The following is a 24,423-nucleotide window of genomic DNA, read 5'->3' as shown; positions in this document are numbered from 1 at the left end:
CGTGTGATGAAGAGCCTGCGCGGTGTGTTGGTAGCGCAGGTAAGAGACGTGCCCAGTATTGGGCGGGTCAGAAAAAGGGAAGTATAAAGAGTAAGAGGAGAAATGCGAACAGTAGAGCCCCAAGATTGGGGACGGGGACACGAGAGCAGAAACACATGGAGTGCGTGTGCGGTGTCCTGAAGCATCTTAGGGGTACATATCCACTGATTCAGGTGTTCTCAGTCTGGAGATAAACCAAGGGTGTTCATGACTTCAGTTAGAGTGCGTAAGGCGACATGCCTTGCCCCAATGGGCGGAATGATGTGTGATCATTGCCGTTGTGATACCAATATTTACCAGCAGCTCAGGCCCCCCCTCATTCACGTCACTGCTCGATTCTTTGAGCACTGTAGATCCATGCACAACAGCAGCGGGGCCTGAGCTACCGGTAAATATTAGTTTCACGACTGCGCTGATCACACTTCATTCCGCCCATTGGGACAAGACATTTTTACAATGGAGAACTAAAGGCACCCACTGGGATTTCAGCAATATTGAGTCTGACAATTAACTGCAACAACCATCATGCTTCTCTGTCATACTCCCACTTGGGCGGGGCTTGTATACTTAAATAAAATATGTGCGAGTAACTAAGCCTCCGTCTTCCGTTGGGCAGCCAGTGATCAAGTGTGAGGGGCGCCCGAAACGCGTATGGCCTGACAGTGATTGGTGTGTGACAGGCTGCTGTGCTGCTACCGGCGGCATTTGTGCTTTAACCCATTTGTGTGTGGCATTTCTACCAGGATACAGACACACACACATTATATATATATATATATATATATATATTATATATTCACTGAAAAAACCATAGGTTATAGACCATATATAGTTAGGGATTAGCATTTACAAAACCTTATTTTATTTGCACAAAACCATTGAAATTCCATATATAGTTAGTTGCACTAACTATATATCGCGGACCCGCAATCCACTGCTAATGATGTCACATATTACATCATTCATGACATGGTCAGTGACATCACTGATGACATCACTGATGACATCTCAAATGACATCACTGATGACATCACTGACATCTCATTTGACATTACTGATTACATCACTGATGATATCATTTATGTGATAATACATCTTCAGACTCTAATATAACCTTAGATACACTAAGTGTAAACAGGCACTCACAGACTGTCACACATCCATGGAGTTACTCACACACCTAGTCAGTCATGCAAAGAATTAATCACATCTCCATTTCCTCAACTATACAGTTATACACACCTTACTTATTCAAACATATACTAACACATATTTACTCTCTTATACAATCCGTGATACAAGTTCACAATGATTCATACAGCCACTCTCACATTCACTGGCTCTTATGTTCAGTTATTTATATATGTCAACTCTCACATGGACTGTGTTTTACATATGTACTTACTTTTACATGTAGCACTGAGATATCCATTCACTCACCAATACACTCATGCACACAGTCAACTGTCCATACAGCTGTTTCTACATGCACTTTTGAACCCATACACCTAGGGAATCAACTGCTCACACATCTATGCACAGAGTTATACACCTCCCAGCCACCCACACACATACTCAGTCTCCCATACAAATACTTGGGCAACCATTCAATAACCCATATAGTTACTGATATAGCTACTGATTTAAACATGCAGCACTTTACAGAACAACATATATAATGATTGCCAAATTAAGACACTTTAATCACTAACCCATGCACTCAGTGAGACACATTTAATCATTCTCTCATACAGTCAGTCATGCACCTACTAAATCCTTCATCCAGACGCTTATACATCTACTCATTCTTCAATATGTAAGACATATTTTAACTTTACAGAAACATACAGTCACTGGGTGTTGTCATCAGTGATGTCATTTGAGATGTCATCAGTGATGTCATCAGTGATGTCACTGACCATGTCATGAATGATGTAATATGTGACATCATTAGCAGTGGATTGCGGGTCCGCGATATATAGTTAGTGCAACTAACTATATATGGAATTTCAATGGTTTTGTGCAAATAAAATAAGGTTTTGTAAATGCTAATCCCTAACTATATATGGTCTATAACCTATGGTTTTTTCAGTGAATTTTCAAGGTTTTGTAAATGCAAATTCCTAACTATATATGGTCTATAACCTATGGTTTTTTCTGTGAATTTCATTGGTTTTTTAAAAGCTAATATCTATAGCTGTAAAATATATTCTTTATTAAGTGACGTATCACGTAGCCCGTGAGACGCCTCATGATGCATCGCATAACCGTGACGTATCGTCTCTGCAGCGCAAACCAAACCCAAAACGTAAGCGCGCCAGAACACGCTTAAAGATATATATATATTTTTTTAACCTTAATTAGACAAAATCCACACGTGCACATATCACAAACGTTCAAAAAACACAATATGTCGGACTCCCGTTACGCTGCCGGCTAGCTGCCCGGTTAACGTACCAGGAATCACCTTTACCGCGAAAAATCACAATTTTTTTTTTCTTTTGCCCCGCAGGGAACTTTAATAGCCCCCTCATCAATCCTAGGGGTTCAGGAGGGGTCTGCCTTACCCCTTTCATTCATACCTTTTTTTTTTCCACCTCTTGTCTCTCGATCCCACAGAGAGACAAGATGGCGGCCGCTCCAGACTGTTTACAATGTTAACAGCCAATCAGCTTCTCCTCAGACTCCCGTTACACTGCCGGTTAGCTTCCCGGTTCGCGTACCAAGACGTGTCTCTACGGCGAAAAAAATCGGATTATTTCTTTTTTTTTTTGGCCCCGTGTGGCTTTATAATATCCCCCTCATCAATCCTAGGGGGTCAGAAGGGGTCTACCTTGCCCTCTTTCCTTCATTTCCCCCTTTGTTTTGGCCTCCTCTTGTCTCTCGATCCAACCGAGAGACAAGATGGCGGCCGCACCGGACTGTTTACAATATTGACAGCCAATCAGCTACTCCTCAGACTCCCGTTACACTGCTGGTTAGCTTCCCGGTTCGCGTACCAAGACGCGTCTCTACGGCGGAAAAAAAAAATCGGAATTTCTTTTTATTTTTTTTTTGGGCCCCGCGTGGCTCTATAATATCCCCCTCATCAATCCTAGGGGGTCAGAAGGGGTCTACCTTGCCCCCTTTCCTTCATTTCCCCCTTTGTTTTGGCCTCCTCTTGTCTCTCGATCCTACCGAGAGACAAGATGGCGGCCGCTCCGGACTGTTTAGAATGTTGACAGACACCGGAGAGCCAATCAGCTTCGCATCGCAAAGTTCCGTTACACGAAAAGTACGCGAACCGGAGCGCTGCCCCGAGCTCTGTTACAGATATATATCTTGTTTTAAACGTTAATTTCTCAAAATCCACTGAAGCACATATATTGAGACCTAGCAAAGGCACATCGGGCTAACAGTCCCTACAATTTTGCCAAGTTTCGTGCAAATCCATTCAGCCGTTCGAGCTAAAAGTGAGGCCAACCGCCCTATGGAAAAATGAATGGGAAAAACGCGTTTTGGGACCCCCCTTTTTTCTCGGCCCCCCCTTGACGACCCCCCCCCCTAAATTTTCAGGAGCTGCTCAGAAACAAAATGTGCCATTTTCCTGAAAATTTCAGCCAATTCCGTCCACAAACGCCTAAGTTATTAGACATAGAATTTTCAAAAGTTCCATAGAGAAAAAATCCTAACTATATATACCTACTAGCTATCGCCAGTAGGTAATATATATATATATATATATATATATATATATATATACACACATATACCTACACACACATATATATTGGTGCAGTCTAAAGAAATGTAAATTGATATGTAAATTGATACTTGTATATCGCACTACTCACCCGCAAGGGTCTCAAGGCGCTTGTACGAATACCGCTGTGGAACCCATCCTGGCTTTCCTTGTGAGGCGTCCACTCCTGGGCACCCCCAAGGTGGAGGCCAGGCATCCGTAGCGTTGTGGAGATTAAGCAAGCTATTGCCCAGGAGTTGCAGAGTGGGACTCCATGATTGGAATAGGCACCGAGGCGAGAATTATCAGGTCCGTGGAATTTTGAGCACAAGACCGGCCGAGGCGGGGAATTGAACCCTGGTCCCGGGCTAGACCTCTGCATCAGGGTCTGTCGCTCTAATCATTGAGCCACACTTCTCCACTAAAGACATTCCCTGATTTTCCTTAAGTAGGCCTAGAAATCTGTGACAGTTACAGGTTTCAAGGCATACTCATAGCAAACCTTTATGAATTCAACTTTACAAGTGTGTATAGGTTTATGGGAAAGTCTGCCACATAAGCGCAAATTCACTTATTTAAACATTTTTATTTTCTCTCCGGTGACAATATCAGTTGTGAGTTTCTGCATGGGGGTGGGGAGTGTTACATATTAGAAAACTTTTACTAATTTTGTCAGGAGTAAAATGTCCTACCTTTTCCAGCCTGAGAAGGAACTGGAGAGGAGTTGGTGAACACCCATAAAAAGATAAGTATGTTTGGTGTGCAAAAAGTCAGAGGGCATTCCAGGCCAGGAGCGACCGTTTCCTGCCTATTTCCAACCCAAGTGAGCAGATTTGCACACGTGTAAATGTTTACACGAGTAAACGTTTGTATGAGTGAAAAAAAAAAAAACTTTTGTAAGTATAAGCCAAACTTAATTGCATGGACAGCCCACAATAATTGGACTCTGACAAGACTTTGCAAGGTTTATGGCTTAGTATATGAGGACAACCATGGGAACCATGCCATAATGATATTTTGTGACCTTCCAAGAATTATACAACGTAGTTAAGTAGAGAATGTCAGACTAGGAGCAATCTCCTTCATCCACAGTTGAGCAAGTAGGCCGCACGTTGAATCCGAGTTTATTTACGTTGACATTTTGTGAACTTAAGTGAATGCTAAGAAGTAAATTTGCCAGAGCAATTCACAAGACGCTTCCTCAGAAACTAAAGCAGCAAAAACAGCAATTATATGTCATGCATTCTGCTACAATCAGACCACTGACATAATGAAGGTCATAGTCCTGGCATATTCAGAGCTCTACCGTGAGCAGAAAGATAGCCGAACAGAGCCCTTTCATAAATAGTGCCGATGCATATGTGGCATACATGAATATTAACATATTTCAGATACATAGAGCACTGGTTCAGTGTCTGGTATATTCAGAGTCTAATATAATAAAAACAGCGTATGATCTGAGCCTTGCTAGAACCCAAACCATATTTAAAGAAAAAGGGGTGACCCTGTGTCCCTCAGAACCTGGGTAATCAATGGTTAATAAAACAAGTGGTTCTGTCGGGTGAAAACCAAAAATTATTTATACAATATTCTTATTATGTCAGAAGAACCCCCTCTTATGACAACACAATTCAGAGCCTCACAATAAATGACTCTAGGTCTTGTTCATTGCATTTTCATGTTTATATGAATTAAAGTCATTCAGTTATTTCACGAGTACAAAAGACTGTCAAGGTGAATTATTGTGCAATGAGGTGACAATGGTGAATAGTGCTCAAGTGGTGAAAGATTTCCTATCTATATACAGTGAGATACAAATCTATACAATCAATATATACATATATACACAGTTTTTCTTTTACAGGCCATTTTCGACAAATGTCTAGAGAATTTCCAGGGTTTCTTTAGGTTTTTAAACTCCTAGATGTCAATGGCCTGATGTTGCGTGTCGACGTTTCGACCCTTCTGCGCCCGTGTCTAAGGTCGCGGTGGGTCTTTTTCAAGACAGAAGTATATTGCACAACAGTCCACTCGATTATCAGGTCATATGAATCGCCTGTGGGACTGAAGCTACTTGTTCAGAAGATCCGTGTTCAGTTACTGACGGATAAGATCGCTGACTCGGAGGTCCCGGGATCCGCTGCAGAAAGTCGACACACAACATCCGGCCACTGACATCTAGGAGTTTAAAAACCTAAAGAAACACTGGAAATTCTCTAGACATTTGTCGAAAATGGCCTGTAAAAGAAAAACTGTGTATATATGTATATAATGATTGTATAGATTTGTATCTCACTGTATATAGATAGGAAATCTTTCACCATTTGAGCACTATTCACCATTGTCACCTCGTTGCACAATAATTCACCTTGACAGTCTTTTGTACTCATGAAATAACTGAATGACTTTAATTCATATAAACATGAAAACGCAATGAACAAGACCTCGAGTCATTTATTGTGAGGCTCTGATTTGTGTTGTCATAAGAGGGGGTTCTTCTGACATAATAAGAATATTGTATAAATCACTTTTGGTTTTCACCCGACAGAACCACTTGTTTTATTAACCATTGAAAACCCAAACCATGACACCATATAAGCCCTGGGACATCCAGGGAGACTATTATAGCTCTGATATAACAAGAACACTGACGTATTGGGTCCCCTCATTGCAAAGCACCAAATGGTCAAGTGGACTTTTTTGCAGGACAAGCAGGTTTCTGAAGCATCTAGCCCCTTGGGTGATTAAATACTTCACATAATTGAAAAGCCCCGAGACTGCATAGGTAAACTTCCATAGAATGGTACCCATCCCATTGAGTTTGTATTTTGATCGCACTAGCTTGAGACTCACTTGCAGAGTTTCTTGGACCTTGGTGAACAGGGTACACGATTTGGGACTGTCCATGTATGATAATGGTTTATATAACTGAATTGCACGTTGTACAGTGGGCAGTATGTGGACTTACACAGGTTATCAACAAAAGGGCATGGTACCCGAGCTTGGTAGTTATTGTACACGTTAGGAAACCAAGGTTACACCTGAGCAGGTTTCTTTGGATGAGCGCCACATAGGGTTGATGCGAACAGGGGCTGTCAGAGTTATGAATATTATAACTTGCAATGTATTATAAGGAGGAGCAATCATGCACTGTTACGAGGGGGATTTTAAACCTAAATCCAAACCGTTCCCTGGGTCTTAATTGAATTAAGAAAGGGTGGTTTTAAACAACTTAGTGCGATCACTTTAGAGCATACAATGTGAAACATACATTCATGTTCTCACTTTTAAAAGTTAAAAGCTAAACTAAAAAATAGATGACTTTTTAAAACCCTTAAAATGTCATGTGCCTAGAGTTAATGTGCTAATTCAGTGCGCTTCACAGGTGTTCTTACGTATGACAATAAAACGTGTGCACCAATGTATATAACCAACCAGCTATGCAATTCGTGTACATTATGCACCAGCGAAAAAAGCATCCAGCACATTTCTGAAAAACGAAACTCAAAATAATGCATAATCATTTTCACAATTAATCAGGCGAATTAACACACTGATAGCAACGAAGTGGTTCTTGATGTTCAAAAGTTAGAAGAGCTCAGGCATGCAGGCAGGCACGCTGCCTCCCTCACCCGCCTGTGAGGGACCCTGTCACTGTGCCTCGCTTGCTCCTTCAGTAGACAGCCCCTTAACATACCGATCGACCTGTACGAAGCTTTAGCTTGTAGGCACTCTCACCTTCAGGACTTTGGTCACGCCGTTCTTCTTGCAGATCCCGTTCCTCGGGATGTCGCCAAGCTTCCCGGCAGGGCAGCAGTGGCCGTTGCTGAGGGAGTGGTGGCGCTGGGAGTCAGCCATGGAGGCGCGCTTGCCAGGTGTACAGGCAGCGAGTACGGTGTACGGCGGCGTCCCGGAGGAGAGGGTCGGAGCAGGCAGAGTGTTCCGGGGCAGCCACAGACGGGGGCGAGGCTGTGCTAGAATGGACCCAACCAGCCCATCCGGCTTTTCCAGCAGCAAAGGGCGGGGGCACGGGCTCGCCCTCCTCTAGTTCTCACAGGGGCCGTCACCTTTGCACACCTCCTGGGCGGCGCAGAGCTGGCGTACCCGGGTCACCAGGCAACGAGTGCGGGCCTGCGGCGCCCGGACGTCGCCACTGGTCGCCATGCTAGCCCCGTGCTGGCGCACCCGCAGGACGCTAGTGCCGCAGCCGAGACCCTCCGCATGTGGGCGGGACGAGGGGGAGGGGAGAGGAGGACATTTAAACATAAGCGCACCAAACTCTCTTGCGGGAACAGGGAAACGCCCAAGGTGAGGGAGTGAAGCGCTCCCTGGAGGTGCAGGGGTTACACAATCGCAGAATGTAAGGGTTACACAATCGCAGAATTTAAAGAATGAGTATGGGTAGGGCAGCGCTGAAGGGAGTTTATTTCCTGGATAGTTCAAGCCAAGTGTGTACAAGAACCTGGCCGTGACCGCAGCAGGAAGAGCTCTGGGTGTCTGAAGCGCTTGATGGGCCGTTGTTTTTAAGTTTTGTATAATGCGAATTCAACCCGAAGGTATTGAGGCGCGTTATACAGCACCAGATACATTACACAAGGTCACGTTCACGTTCTTTAAGCCTGGGGAGATGAAGTGATTGCCGAGAATCACAGGATGTTGATCCGACGCCGAGACTCAAAACAGGTTCTTCAGGTCCAAAGTCGGCAGCTCTATCAATAACGTCACATTATCCCGAGAGCTTCCTGCTTTCACGAGTACCTTGTAGTGAAATTTACTTTTATTACACTGGATGTGGCATATACAGGCAATCTTTATTAAAATAATCTCATTTTTTATTCATTTATTTATAAAGTTTTATATAGCGCGAACAAGATCCCGAAGGATATCAGAGCGCTTTACAAAAATGATGGAAAGAAGGACATAAGAGCAATGACGATATCGAGTAAGAATACATTTTTTTTTAAAAACAAGGAATAATCACGTAATTACAAGGTTATAAGACAGGATGAGTAATACAACAAACAGGTATATACCAGGCAACGCAGGAAGGCATATATGCGGTAATGAAGAACAGCATCAAATGTTTTTAAAGTGAATGTATATATACCAATATATACCAACATAGCTCAGGATGCCACCATCGAAGTCTTGGAAACCTGTCTGTTAGCAGAAACACACTGGAAAGCCAGAGCTCCCATTAACTTTATTGTGGAATGCGCCACAATAGCTCTGAAGGAAATCTTTTTCCAATACAAGGACCAATTTAGCAGTACTTTTGCCCCAAATTTAGCCTGTCTGTACATGGCTGCCTTTGAAAAGTGAACACATTATTGGAGAAACCAACCCTCACTACACTAACATCGAAACATAGCGACACTTTAATGATGATATATTGATCTAATGGCATGGAGATACAGAGACATGCAAGAGTTTCTGCACGTGGATCAACACACTTAACCCATACCTCAACTTTACCAGTACCATTTCTGAACAAGCAGTACTGTTCTTGGACCTATCCATCTCCAGAGCTGAGTGCAGACTATTTACCACCAATTTTAAAAAAATGACAGACTGAAATAGCCTACTCCTCTATGTGAGTCACCATCCTAAAGCCCGGAGGGACAACCTCCTGATTGGTCAGTTCCTGCGCCGCAACTGCAACACTCTTAATGAATATGATAGCCAAGCCAAAGAACTTGGCACCAATTTGGTCACCCCAACTACCCCATTAGGATAGTCACCCAGGCATTCAAAAGAACCAGGAATAACCACTGAGACACACTTCTTGAACCAAAACAAAAAGATGAAGATGACGTACCCCCTGCTTTACCACCTTCAAACCCTCCAACCAAATTCAAAAGATTGTTATAAAATACTGGTCCATCCTGAAGACAGAGACACTTAACAACTCAAAATCGGGGTTCGAGTTTATACCACCTTTTAGACCTGGCACCATTGGCATGGGTCTACCTTCCATTTTTGCTGATGCCTCATGTGTTTTTGCTGGTGTTAGATGCTTTGGGCACTGTGCCACTGCTGTCCAGTGCCACAGTGCGAGTGCTGCCTATTGTAAATTGATGTTTGGATTAGTGATTCCATGATTTGACCTGTTTGGTTCACTTGTCAGACCCCAGCACAGTGCATCGAGTGTACCCAGTGCGTGCAAATCCAAATGTTTCTAAAGCGAATAAATGAGCAGAATAAAGAAAATGCAGCATGTTTCTGTTCTACTTGAAGAAAACACAGATATGGGACCCAATAGTTTTATGTTCTATTTGGATAAAATGCTGGTTCCTGACCTACAGAAATCTTTGTACTCTTAAGGATGTAGGTTATTCGTTGAAATGCCAACCAAACCCAGAACAACTGTAGGTGTGCCTGGGATAGGCAGAAAAAAAGATGACTGCGTTTATAAAATACTCAATTTAAATGATGACGTGCAAAGCCTTCTCCCCTGTTTGTGCTGTTACATATGTATTTTGTGCAAAACCTCCTCCGTGACATTGTGATTTTCTGCAGAGACTTCTGTCCTCTGTCACGACGCGCACACACCCTGAATTCTTGCAAGGCTGACAACTTCCTTAGCATTTTTTTTAACTTTTAACACACTATTCTGGGATATATAGGTTCATTTACAAATCTCAGAACGCAGATTGCTTTTAACAAAAAAAGTAGGCCCAGCTGAAGGTGCTTGTGAAGACACAGGGACCAGTTGATGACCGTTTTCTTTGGATTACATTGCGATTGGGTGCTTATACCTGAAATTTCAAAGATCCATGCGTAAGTAGTTCAACCAGGGCAGGCCATTTTTTCTTTGCTTTTGGGATTTGTAACCCCGTTTTATTTCGCTACAAATTTAAGATTAACATTTCCAGAATGCAAAGAAAAAAAACAGAACTGGGTGAGCTACTCATAGACCTGGGAATCTTGAGAGCTCTGCGCCTGGTTAATTATGGGTATCCTGCCTCCGATCTTGGCATTGGGAAGTAGTGCTCAGGCGAATCTGATCACCCAGCAATAGCCGTGGTCCAATCACATCAAGAAAAAAGTGTTGCTATTCACAAACCACTCCCTTGGGACAAACTCCAGGTGTGTAGGCCTAACAGCCATTATCTGCAGGTCACATGCAGTGCACGCTTGGTGCTGTGATTAACCTCTTCATTTACAGATTAGAGAAAGATGACAAAGTTAATTAACTGTAGGCCTTGTTGGATTTTAGTGACTGGTGACATGTAGGCGCAGTTAGCAACACCACTGAACAGACACACACCCTCGTGATAGCGGTAAACTACCTGGGCCACGTCCCAGGTTCATGTATTTTAACTCTCACGTCCCTACGTCACGGTCATGACCATCAGGACTCAAACACAGAGGGAGATAGCATTATCTCAGAGCCCACCCGCCTAAACATAACATAACAGGCCTAGACTCACCCTTATTGTTAGAAGTTTCGGCGTCCCCAGGGTATTGCTTGAGACCCTGACTGCTACCAAAATGTAACAACTTGCTTTCGACCAGAAGGGAAGGCGCAGCAGAGTTCACCAAAACTCTCATGTAACAGTCAAAAAGGCCGCTTTATTGAAGACAGGTGCACCTCACAAAATATTACCCTTGTCCTTTGCCTTACAAAATTAATCCTCGCTATACATTTATTACCTATCTTGTCTCCTCCCCCAACCCCTAAGTCTCCCCTCTCCAATTCTTTGCAACTGTTTACAACCCTTATACAATCATTAACTGTTGAACTTTTAATCCTCTAACCTCTTACCTATTTCTAAAACATCTACCTACCTGAACTCTCCTAATTAACTTCCTGTTATTGCCTGTTCCCGGATTAACTTGTGGCCCACCATCACCATAAATGTAATCAGAAAAAACAGTGAAAACCTTAGAAAACACATGCCACTCAGAAAAGCCCCCCCCCCTGTGCCTACTTTTCACTGTTCACTTGTTTTTAACCTTAGGGGTCTGAGAGAAAACATTAAAAATACTTATTCTACTCAGTTCCACCTAATTTTACTCACTACACCCCTTTTTTCACGTGCACTGCTTTCTTTCAGTTGTAAATATCACACCAACACCATACTGACACCACCCAGCAAAACAACTAATATCAGTCTCCTTACTCACACAGTCCTCACTTTCCAACTAATGTGACTGCCTTCATACTAACTCCTGGGTAAGGAGAACCCAAATGATGTGATAGTGGTGGTACAGAACGGCAACTGATGGGAAAAATTCCTACCTTGGTTGCATGTCAAATGTATGAGTGGTTGAATGGTGTTTACGTACAAACGGTATTTAACTCACAATTTAATTTGTTGGTCGTATGATGGTCAGTCTAAAGTACAAAAACATGGGTGTGACTCCTGGATACCTTTTGTTGTAGTTAGTCTAATGTTGGGGGCATGTGTGCTGTTCAGAGTCATTAAACTAGCCCTTAGACCCTCATTTAAATAGTGTGTGTTTCGTACCACAATGATCATCACTCAGCCCCACCCTCTTCAACGTCTACATGAGCCCCCTCGCAGCCATCGCACGCCAACACAACCTCAACATCATATCCTACCCCAACGACACCCATCTGATCCTCTCCCTCACCAACGACCCTGCCACCGCCAGAACCAGCCTACACGAAGGTATGAAAGACGTCGCTGAGTGGATGAAGAACAGCCGCCTGAAACTGAACTCAGACAAGACGGAAGTCCTCATCCTGGGATCATCGCCCTCCACCTGGGCCGACTCCTGGTGGCCCCCTGCCTTGGGTACCACTCCCAAGCCAACGGACCACCCACGTAACTTGGGCTTCATCCTAGACTCCTCCCTCTCGATGACCAGACAAGTCAACGCCGTCTCATCATCGTGCTTCAACACCCTGCGCATGCTCCAAAAGATCTTCCGATGGATCGCCACCGAAACCAGGAAGACGGTCATCCAGGCACTCGTCACCAGCCGACTGGACTACGGAAACACCCTCTACGCCGGGACCACGGCCAAACTTCAGAAAAGTCTCCAACGCATCAAGAACGCCTCCGCACGACTTGTCCTGGACCAGTGCTTAATTTGTAAAATATGAAGTGCAGGTGCTCAAATATTTGTCGGAGGCCACACCTATTTTTATCTGGCTGGATATGCCAGCGTGATTGTCGCAAAATCTGAACACGATTCTGGTCATTCACAAAACTTGCAGCAGTGCTGCCATAGATGGGCTGCGGTACTCCACTGCTGACTATTCACCCAGGAGTATGGTAATGTTTGTTGCCTTCAAAGCTGCTGTAAGACATCAGTGCCTTCACTCCATTGCTGATCATCCCTCCATTTCCTCTATGAATGCTCTAAAGGGGTTGCTTCTTACCATTGCTGGGTGGGTCCCCAGGTCTAGGGTAACGTTTCTTAGTAGCACATAGTGTCTGGTGCGTCGATCTCACTGCTGACTGTACCCCAGGGCTGTGGTGATGCTCTGTGCTTGTCTGTGGCTGCTACCACGGACATGCTGCTGTATCGACCTCATTGCCGACTATACCTCAGGGCTGTGGTGATGCTCTGTGCCTGTCTGTGGCTGCTACCAAAGACATGCTGCTGTATCGACCTCATTGCCGACTATACCTCAGGGCTGTGGTGATGCTCTGTGCCTGTCTGTGGCTGCTACCAAAGACATGCTGCTGTATCGACCTCATTGCCGACTATACCTCAGGGCTGTGGTGATGCTCGGTGCCTGCCTCTGTCTGCTACCACGGACATGCTGCTGACTGTGCCCCAGGGCTGTGGTGATGCTCAGTTCTTGCCTGTAGCTGCTACCAAAGACATGCTTCTATATCGACCCCACTGGCTGCTGACTACCCCAGGGCTGTGGTAGTCCTTGCAACCCACAGCGGCTACTAGCACAGCTGAGTTGCTAAACCGGCTTCTGCCAGCGGTACGCAGAGGCCTCTCAGCAGGAACAGTGTTGAGAAATGAGGGGAAATGCGTGTTTTCAAGACTAGTAGTTACCTGGCGACCCCTATTCTGATGCTACATTTCAAATGTCTTTTGAAGATGTATGTGCTTATTGTTCTCTTTGTAATCACACCTAGATGTCTGCATGACTGTCCTTATGGGTTTCTTTTCCGGCTGTACAGCGCTCTGCTATCCTTTGTAGCTAGGTTGACACTCGACAAATACATCCCATAATATAAATAAAAATTGAACAGAGCTCCCAGGACTCTAGTTACAGAGCAGTCTAAATGTGGTGGATCTGGTTTCCCATAACTTGTCATGTGTAAAAAACCACATGACATGTGGGCACACAAAGAATTACAAAAGAGGGGACTGAAATTGGCACACACCTTTGTGACATGAGCTACAGTGCCTGTTCAGACCATTAACTGTGTTGCATAAGATTTGGAGAGAAAATGTAGACTTTTTTTTAGAAATTCAGGAGAGAAAAGAGACTCATGAAAACATGCCATGACAAATAAGACAAGCAAGAGGAAGTTAAAAGTTAACTGGTTCACTGGTGCTATGTACAGCGCTCTGATACCCGATTCGGGTCAAGTTTGCGCTATATATAAAAAAAAAAAAAAAACGTAGGATTGGGTAGAGGCCCGGTGGAAGGAGTAGAGTGTAGAAAGCGAAAGTACTGCGAGCATCCTCTGAAGCGAGAACACTAGAAACATCCCCGGGTCAAGGCTGCTGTCTCTCAGCCTGGTATAAAATAGATATTCTTTCTTCCACAGTCTGCGAGACAATTGAGAACCGAGTATGTTTATATAACATATGTTCGCTCTGGAAGGGTGGGGGCGGGGCACATCCATGCAATCACTGTTGTGTGGGGCAGAGGTGGGAGGCCCTTCTTGTGTTCGGTCTGGACACCCCCAGGAAATCAATGGATGGGGCTTTTCGTCCAAAGAGGTGGAGAGGAGCGATTCATCCAGGAAATTAAAAGCAGGTTTGTGTTGGTAGGGGTTTTTAAAGCTGTCCTGCAAATGTGCACTATTTGTCTTCGAAAATATAAAAATGCCAGTGTCCAGGGTTCAGTGACTCTTCCTACCCGTCACGCTACTGAGTCTCAAAGTAATGTAAACTAAGGGGCTTTTGGCGGGTGTGGGTCGTGCATGTCAACACAACGACGAAAAGAGTTTTTGGAGAGTAAGGAAGATTTGCAGAGCTGGTGACCCATCAAATTCCGAGGGAAGCATTTAGCATGTTTGGAGGGTGAACATCATTTCTAGGCCTGCGACACCTTCAAAAGAGGATTAGGAAAGGTTAACTTCTTACCGCCGTTAGTCGTGGTGAGCCGGCCGGCTGGCAGAGACACACACTGGCCGCACTGCCGTTGCTCAGTGAATAACTGATTGCGCGATTAGGCGCCCTGGGGCTGCTTGCCAGATAGTAGTACACTGTACTGCTGGCTGAACGATGCCTGCACAGGCCCTTCTCTCAACGAGGTCGGGGGTCACCTGACTTCAACTACGACGATGACTCGTGGTGACTGGTGAGCAGTTATCTGCGGTGGTTATGTTGGGGCGGGCGTGACTGTGAAAAAAATCTGCGCGCGCTGTGCGCACAGCTCCTACCCCCATCAGATCCAAAATCCTGCCCGCCCAAATACATCAGTGTGTGCGTGCCGCGGCCACCGCCCACCGGAAATTGTTAACACGGCAACAGTCAACACGGCACTGTGAACTCAGGGCTGCGGCGCGCGGCCGCCATGATCAACATATATATAATTTATGAATCTGACTTGGACTTGGGCCCCAAGTCCAAGTCAGATTCATAAATTATATACATGTTGATCATGGCGGCCGCGCGCCGCAGCCCTGAGTTCACAGTGCCGTGTTTCTTGGGCTCATCTATGTGTGACGCATCTATGCGCAGCAGATGCATAGACCCGGCCCTGATAATTATGTGCCGGTGCTAAGCACCGGAAAGCACCGGCACAAATTAAGCCCTGTCCTGGACGTACCCCGAAACAGCCACATCTCCGGACATCTGAGAGACCTGCACTGGCTCCCCGTCAGCAAGAGGATCAGGTTCAGACCCCTCACCCACGCACACAAGGCTCTCCACGACCTGGGCCCCAAGTACCTCAACAACCGCCTGACCTTCTACACGCCCACCCGCCAGCTACGATCGACCAGCCTCGCCCTCGCCGCCGTACCACGCATCCATTAGGTGGTGTTCTTCAACATTAGCGCACCCTTTCTCATCAACGTAGTCTGTCTTGGACTTGTCGTGATCTTTATAAAAGCAGATTTTTTCACATTGTTTAACAAAACACCAACTTCTATGCTTAAAGGCACTTACATTTGGCGAAATTACACAACATCCCTCCATCGTCAATCGTGCAGATAAGAGAACACACATTCCTGTGTGCTTTTGTTGTCTCTTCTTTTATCAAGTTGAACTTCCTTACAGGAACTCAAAGGTATTATGGGGCTTGTAGTCCTAATCCTTTAAATTATTCCCTGGTTCAATTCTGACATTTTGTTTAAGACTTTTGTTTTATAGTGAAATTTCAAAATTAAATAAGCTAGCTGGATGTTAGGCATTTCTCCTGGACCAGGTAGTTAGCACCTACCCTACACCTGATTGTGCGTGGAGGTATAAAGTCAAAGTGCCCAATCAAAATGTGTCAACTGTGCATGCTTTGGTACTGCAGTTCGGGCTGGACTGCTCCCATGAGGAACAGGGTCAAGACTGATTTGCATATAGCTGTGTATGAACTGGGGTGGTGAAGTGAGCAAAGAATGATGATGTATTCAATCCAAATCTGTGACTTGGTGTGAGTGTCTAAAAAGTTTCAGCACTCCGTCCATCATCTCCCTGTGTTTGCTTTATGGTACTGGACAACAAATGTCTGACCTGTAAAAAAGAGAAGAAGAAAGACAGCTATTCGGGGATGTCACCACAGACTCAATGGGTGGACATTCCCTAGGTACATGTAGAATTCCTTCTCATTAATTAAAAACATGCTGCTGGCGCATTGTGACCCCACAGTGAAATGTGCAAGGTAAATGTGTTATACCTTGATTTCCATTCCCTGCTGCTCAGCCAATATGAATGTAATGTGTATGTGGAATGTTAGAATGCTGATGAGAGAGTAGAATGTTGGAGTGCCTGGTTGTGTGGATAGAGAGACGGTTGGAGACTGGGCTGAGCAGCAAGGATGCTGTTTGTGGTGGGGCCTGTACTACTTTAACTTCTTAACTGATGAACTACCATCTTGTAACTACCATCCTCCATCTAAGCTTAAATAAACCTCTTATTTATGTTATACGTCATGGCTACATCTGGAGTTCCTCCGATTCAGCCTTTGTAACATTGGTGACGAAAAAACCCTGCGTGTACTGGCTCCTAGTATTCCTGACATGTTGTCTCTATTGATGCTGAGTTTTGCTTATACACGTTTGCATTTGCAGTTGTCGGCTGCTTTTTTTAAAAAATGCCTGCTTTTCTTCTAACTATTACTGTGTGCCATGCAGTTTTTTACGCACTTGCTGCCTTTATGCCTTGTACTTTGTTACATCCTTTGCTGTCATCACTTGTGTATGTCATGCTCATCCCTTCCCAAGTATGTTGCTTAGCATTATGCTTATACTACATGTTATCTTGTGCTTAGCCACTCTGTGATGTTTGGAAGAGCATTTTACAAAGTTGTTTCTTCTTTCTTCTTGATGATGGACATGGGTTTCGTGTACAAAGGGTCGAGCACCCTATACTTTTGTGCCTTTATAGAATTTTTTGTGAGGGGTTGTGTACCCTATATATGTGTGCCTTAATGGAATTTTGTGCGATGGTTCGCGTAACCTATACATTTGAGCCTTTATAGAATTTTGCGCGATGGGTTGTGCACCCTATACATTTGTGCCTTTATGGAATTTTGTGTGATGGGTCATGTATCCTATACTTTTGAGCCTTTAGGGAATTTTGTGCTATGGGTCCTGCACCCTATACATTTGGGCCTTAATGGAAATTTGTGTGATGGGTTGTGTACCCTATACTTTTGTTTCACCTGGGAACTTGTTACGGTGTCGTGCACCTCTTAGTTTTGATTAACCTATGGTTGAGCAGGTGTGGTGTACAGAAGGGGGTGAGTGGTGAGGAATGAACATTTTTTTATGTCCTCCATTCTCCCAGTCCTGCATAGCATTACCATGAAAATGTGTGTAGAAGGGGGTGAGTGGTTTGGGTTGTTGGAGTGCCTGGTTGTGTGGATAGAGAGACGGTTGGAGACTGGGCTGAGCAGCAAGGATGCTGTTTGTGGTGGGGCCTGTACTACCTTAACTTCTTAACTGATGAATTGCTATCCTGTAACTACCATACTCCATCTAAGCTTAAATAAACCTCTTACTTATGTTATACCTCATGGCTACGTCTGGGTTTCCTTCGATTCAGCATTTGTAACAAAAACACAAAAAGCAGGTGACCACACGTGACGAGCACAACAAAACATTAAACACATAGATGAGGCATGGTATCTTATAGAGTAGCGTATCCCAAGAGTAAGGAATAGGGATCTTATCCTGTTGGAGTATTAACAGTGCCCCTTATATTTGGGCAGAGTACTGTGCTTAGCTGTGAAAATAAACTGATAAGAAATGGGTGTACCAGTTTGAGGTTGGTAAAAGGATAAAAGTAAAGATAATATCTCTGGTATCAGATTAAAAGTACTCACGTGATTCCATGTGGTGATTTACCCATGACCTACCCTCCTTTGCCAGCCTGGAGGTAGTGAATGGGGTCTTAGGTGGGTTTTTTAAGGTAGGTATTAGGAGTGATTCCTGGTCTGTGTTCTAAAGTGGTGGTGCAGAGTGCCGGTGATAAGTAGACCGGTCCTCGCAAAATGCTTAGAAATGTTGCTGTCACGTTAGACGGGAAACGTGTTCAATCGTCAAGGAAAGGATCCACATCCTTATGACCAGGGTCGACGCTAGGCATGGGCAGCGTGGGCAGCTGCCCAGGGCTTCCCCTTGTCCTAATTGCAAGGAGACCCATTCAGAGACACTGCGGGAGGCCCATTGTACAGGATTATAGCTCCCCCCATAGTGTTAACTCTCAGCCCACAAGAAATTCTTACACCTATCAGGCTGGAGGTGTGAGAATTGCTTGTGGGCTGAAAGTTAAAACTGTGGGGGCGCTAAAATCCTGTTCAATTAGCCTCCTGCGGTGTCCCTGAATGGTTTCTTTGCAAGGGGTCAATTAAGTAAACTAGAGGGGCCTCGCGCATTCCCCTAAGTAAATTAGAGGGGCCTCCCGCATTCCCTTTTGGCCCAGGGCCCCGCAAAACATAGAACCAGCCCTGCTTATGACGGAAGAGCTTGGCATTAGCGCATTGGCTTGAGCATGCTGGTGTGGTGTAAATCAGGTGAAGTTTCTTGCTGACTAACACTGCTAAGCCTCCGTATGTTGTGGGCCGGCTGGTGCGTGCGTGGGCGAGGCTCCGAATTAGCGCATGTGCAATAGCAGTGCCCGAATTTGTAATGTAGAACAATGGCCTGATGAAGATTAAGAGGGCCATTTTAAGGGGAAGAAGATGCCCATCGAGGTGGCTGAATTGTAATAAGGAAATTCAAGTCCTGGCACAAAATCCTGATGGAAAAGATCATAAAAGTCTGATTTATGGTGTGAGATGGCAATTGTGGCATGGGTAGTTCAAGGGAAGCAATAACTCATGATCATGAAATGCGCATCCATATGGGTATAATGTTTATATGTAATGTAGCAATTGTCAGGGGGAAGTATGGACCACACAGGGAGAGTTTTGTCTCTGTGGTCACAGGAGGTAGGCATGCTGACCATGGGCCATATGTATGAAGTTGTTTTGCGATCGCAAACACTGCAAATCGCAAAAAAACGGTGTTTGTGATCGCCAAACACAGCTTTGCTATGTAAGAGACACATTCTGTACGCAAAATTGCTAATCGCAAAATCAGTGATTAGCAAATTTGCGATTCATACTTCTTAGCGATTTTTCTGCGAATTTGTAAAATGTGGCCCAACAATAGCGAATATCCAACTGTTGAGCACGCAATTTGCGAATTCACAAAACTGAATTCATGAAAATTTGCAATTTTGAGAATCGCAATTACCACCAACTCTGAGCAGGTGGTAACCAGGTGCAAGCTATTTAAGGAGGCCCACAATGCAACAGATTTTTTCCACGATGGCTGGGCTGTATGCGATAGCCAGGATGATGCGACTCAGAGCTGCTGCACAGAGAAGGAGATGCCAGAACAGGATCTTTCGTGCGCGCAGCACCCTGTTCCAGCGGACTGAGGAGGAGATCCATACAAACTACAGGCTGAATGAAGAGAGCATCCTTGAATTAATTGAGGAGCTCATACCTATACTTGAACACCCCACACGCAGGACACACACCATCCCCACCCACATCCAGGTCCTGTGCTCACTGCACCTCTTGGCATCAGGTAGCTTCCAGGGGATGATCGCCTCAGCAGGATGAGTCTCACAGAGTGCATTGTCGTGCTTTTTTCACGCGTTCCTTGATTTTTTTTTTTTAACATCATTTTTATTGCAGCACCAAAAAATTGCATAGACATTACAGCAATGAAAAATAAATCAATACAGCGAGACGGCATCCATTTAGACCACTCCCACCATCATGCTGCCCGTGCTCCCAATCAGGAAGCCGAGCCGCGTCGAAAACATGTCCATCTTCTGCTTCGCCTTCCAATGTCCGTTTCTCGACGTTGACTGCTTTTAAGTTTTCACCCCTCCCCCTCACAACCACCCCCCCCAACTCCCCAGCCCCCACCCCCCCGTGGCAGCGCTAGTATAGAATCTCAGAGAAAGTAAGGTCTGGTGTGTGCAAGAAGGAATTAAACTTTCGCTAAAGGTGCGCCCCTGGTGTGTTAGTGGGGTCAGCCGTGTCAGAGTCCGTGTCATCACCATCCCCCTCCTCAGCACCATCCCGAAGTGCTTGCACTATCATCTCCAACGCCGTTGCCCTCTCCAAAGCTTTCTCATCCTCAATCCTCCTAGCCATCTGATACCGCAGAGTACTTTCACACGCCGCCCACTTCAAACATTCACTAAGCCAACGTTTATACGTGGGCCCCACTTTCGACTTCCAATTCCTGGTTATTTCCCTCTTCGCCAGTATCAGTCCCATATCTATGAACCTGCTGGTCGTCTTATTCTTAGGCGTATGAGGAAACCAGTGTAGTACTCCCACTGCCTTGGTGTATTGTATCTCTCTGTGGCGTTGTTCAGTGCCCTTCCAACCCCCTGCCAATACTCCTCCAGTTTAGGGCAATCCCAGAGCATATGTCCCAAATCCGCCTCCAGTGCATTGCACCTAGGGCAGGCCGCTTGGTCTACTCCAAAATATTGTTTCAGCTTCCCCGGTGTAAAGTACGCCCTATGAATGATGTAGAAATGAATGAGTTGGAACCTGGCGTTCCTTGTGCTCTTCCGCGCCCTCCGCAGCAGTTGGCCCCAAGTGGCCTCTGGAATCTCCATTTGGAGGTCTAGTTCCCATTTAGTCTTCAAGGCAGTGAGCGGCTGCAAGGCCTGTCGCAACATTCGGGAATACAGACAGGTCACTGCCTTAAAGGTTCCCGCCGCCATCATCGTGTACTGGCACGCCATAGAGGTAGCGGGTTCCTGTAGACCATCGCCCCAGTGTTCCTGCATGGCACCAGTCACTGCCGCGTGTAGACGGTAATCTCCTCTGTGCAGGTCAAAACACTCCTGCAGCTCTTGGAACGGAAGCAAGGCTCTGTCTTCGTATAGGTCACCCAACATCTGGACTCCAGCTTCCTCCCACCCCAGCAATCTCGACCAGTCCCCGCCATGCGACAGGGCCGTAATCATGCCCAGCGGAATCTCCGGAGCATACATTCGACGGATTCCGGCTCGTTTGTGCGCCCGGTTCCAGCAGAGCCGAAACATCTGTTCCTCCACCGTTAGGTCCCCGACCAGTAATTTCTGGTGAAGCGTAATATACGCGAGTACATGCCTCGGGGTACCCTCGCCCCTACTGTGTTCCGGGCCTCTATACACTCGCGCGACCTCCTGTGTAAAAGTTTGTAGTTGAGCCGCTAAATAATAGCACTCGAAATCAGGCACTGCCATGCCTCCCTCATCCTTGGGTCGCAAGAGGGTGTCCAGCGCTATTCGCCGCCGACCCGTGCCCCACAGGAATGCTATGATCAGTGATCTCAGGCGGCGGAAGATTGAGCCGGGTATCCAAATCGGCAGGGTTCTAGAATAATACAACAACCTAGGGAGTGCTACCATCTTTAGCAAGTAAATACGGCCCGCCAATGAGAGTGGGAGGGTGGCCCAGAAATCCATACACCCCTTCAAGGCGTTAATGCACCGGGTGATATTACCATCCAGCATATCCGCAGGCGTGTGATACACATAAACCCCCAGGTAGTGCAGGCAATGGGGCTCCCACCAGAGTTCCTGTGCAGTGAGAGGGCACGGCTCTCCCCGCCTCAATGGGAACAGGCAAGATTTAGTCCAATTGACCTTCAGGCCCGACAACCGCCCGAATAACTCCAGTAAGCGCCTCGCTCCTAACAGTTCGTCCTCCGCATCCGCCAACATCAACAGGTCGTCCGCGTATAGCGAGACGGCGTGCGGCCTGGCTCTGTAAACCAGTCCCTTATAATAGCGTCCAGATCTGGCCTCCACTGCGAAAGGTTCCATCGCTAGCGCGAACAAAAGGGGGGAAAGTGAGCAGCCCTGCCTAGTGCCGCGTCGCACCGGATACGAGCTCGAGATCAGCGACCCCACTCGAACCCTCGCCGTGGCCTCAGCATACAGGACTTTGGTCCAGCCGATATAGCCCTCCCCTAGTCCGAAACTCCTCATCACTCCAAATAAATACTCCCACTCTAGGCTATCAAAGGCCTTCTCAATGTCTATGGAGAACACTAATGGGGTAGCCCCCTCCGGCAGCTGATCTCCCAGCAACCCAGTCAGTCTACGGATATTATGGGTGGTGTTTCGCGTTGGAATGAAGCCGGACTGATCACGATGAATCAAGCCTGTCATGTGGATTAACAATCTATTGGCCAGGATTTTGCTCAGGATCTTGTAGTCTGTTGTGAGCATTGATAATGGTTGATAAGAGGAGGGGGCGTCACTCGCTCTACCAGGTTTTAACAAGGGGACCATGAGGGCCTCGCACATTGAGTGCAGCAGTCTCCCACGCGACTGCGCCTCATTATAAACCGCTTGTAGTGTGGGGCTAAGTACTCCAGATATTTACTGTAAAACTCGATCGGCAAGCCGTCGAGTCCCGGGGTTTTATTTCTAGCCATCTGCTTCACCGCGCACCCTATTTCTCCAATCGTTATAGCGCGGCCCAACTCCTCAGCCTCAGATTGTTCTAGTTGTGGCAACTGCAGCCCCCCAAGGAAGGCATCCAGTTCCTCCATCCCGCCTGTCGGTCCGCTCTCATATAGGCCTCCATAATATGTCCTGAACCTCTCTAGGATCCCGGCCTGGGTGTGGCAAAGTCCGCCTCCCTCCTCCTGAATGGACACAATTGGGGTACCCCGCCGAAGCGGATTGGCAAGCCAGGCCAACATTGTCCCCGCCTTATCGCCCTCCGCATGCGCTCTAGTCATATAGACCTTGTGATCGAAGCTACGTAATCGCTCCAACTCCACCGCCATTGCTTCTCTGGCTTCACAAACCCCCTTTTGAAGCTCAGGATGATTTGGTCGCTCCCGTTCTACCTTCCTCAGTCGGCATTCCGCACGATCGAGGTCGTCCAACAATGTCTTGCGAGCCCCCGCAACGGCCCCAATACAGTGCCCCCGGACCACCACCTTAAACGCATCCCACTCCACAGCCCTGTTGGATGTGGAGCCACTGTTCTCCTCGAAGTACCGAGCCACTCGCTCCCCCAAGGCCTCCCATAACAGCAGATCAGCCAAAGTATCAGGCTGTAGCCGCCAAGTTGGGACACAAGAGACATCTACCATCCAATTCAGGGACAATAACAAAGGGTTATGATCTGACAACGTGCAGGCCAAGTATTCCGCGCCCCCCTACCGCTGCAAGCACGGGTGAAGAGCACAAAAACACATCCAGCCTAACATGTAGGTCGTGTATGCTAGTGTGGAAGGAGTAGTCCCGTGCCGTAGGGTGTAGTATCCTCCAGGCATCTCCCAAATCCCAACTCTCCTGCCAGTCTAATCTCCGCTTTGCTACTCTATGCACCGTTGAGGAGTGTAAGGGGGGGGTGAGACCTATCCAAGGTAACATCCACTACCGAATTAAAATCCCCTCCCATGACCACGGGGCCCGCTAAGTAACTCGCCAGTTTTCCCGAAAGCACTGTCAGGAAGGCGGGCAAATCCACATTCGGAGCATACACACTACATAAGGACACCATTCAGCCCCTAAGTCTTCCTTCTACAGCCACAAACCTGCCCTCGGGATCTATCACTTGTTTGGTGACCTGAAAGGGGACCCAGCCCGTAACCAAATAAAGGCGCCCCTTGCAAAGGCCGAATAAGACGTATGAAACAACTGCCACTCCACCGTCTCTGCAGCGCCACCCCCTCCTGCTTCGTGAGGTGTGTCTCCTGAAGAAAGGCTATGTGTACCCCCCTACGTTTCAAATAAGCATGGACCTTGTGTCTGCGCACCATAGTATGTAGACCCCGCACATTCCAGGTCACGCATTTCAGAGCTCC

At 46.2% G+C, this 24,423-nt stretch overlaps 1 protein-coding gene across 1 annotated transcript in view; it reads right to left on the bottom strand.

The window, feature by feature from the left end:
* The window catches only part of SPTLC3 (serine palmitoyltransferase long chain base subunit 3), a 748,918-nt gene extending 740,822 nt beyond the window's left edge, over positions 1-8,096 (bottom strand). The window contains exon 1 of the mRNA XM_086927721.1: positions 7,499-8,096. Coding sequence (XP_086783847.1) covers positions 7,499-7,618 — 120 coding nt within the window. The 5' untranslated portion in view covers positions 7,619-8,096. The remainder of the gene's footprint in view (positions 1-7,498) is intronic.
* Between the last annotated feature and the right edge of the window lie 16,327 nt (positions 8,097-24,423).

The sequence above is a fragment of the Lissotriton vulgaris genome, chromosome 6 (genome assembly GCF_964263255.1).
Source record: "Lissotriton vulgaris chromosome 6, aLisVul1.2, whole genome shotgun sequence".
In the NCBI taxonomy this organism is placed as follows: domain Eukaryota; kingdom Metazoa; phylum Chordata; class Amphibia; order Caudata; family Salamandridae; genus Lissotriton; species Lissotriton vulgaris.
The sequence above is the reverse complement of the archived record's forward strand: the minus strand, read 5'-3'. Positions and strand labels throughout refer to the sequence as shown.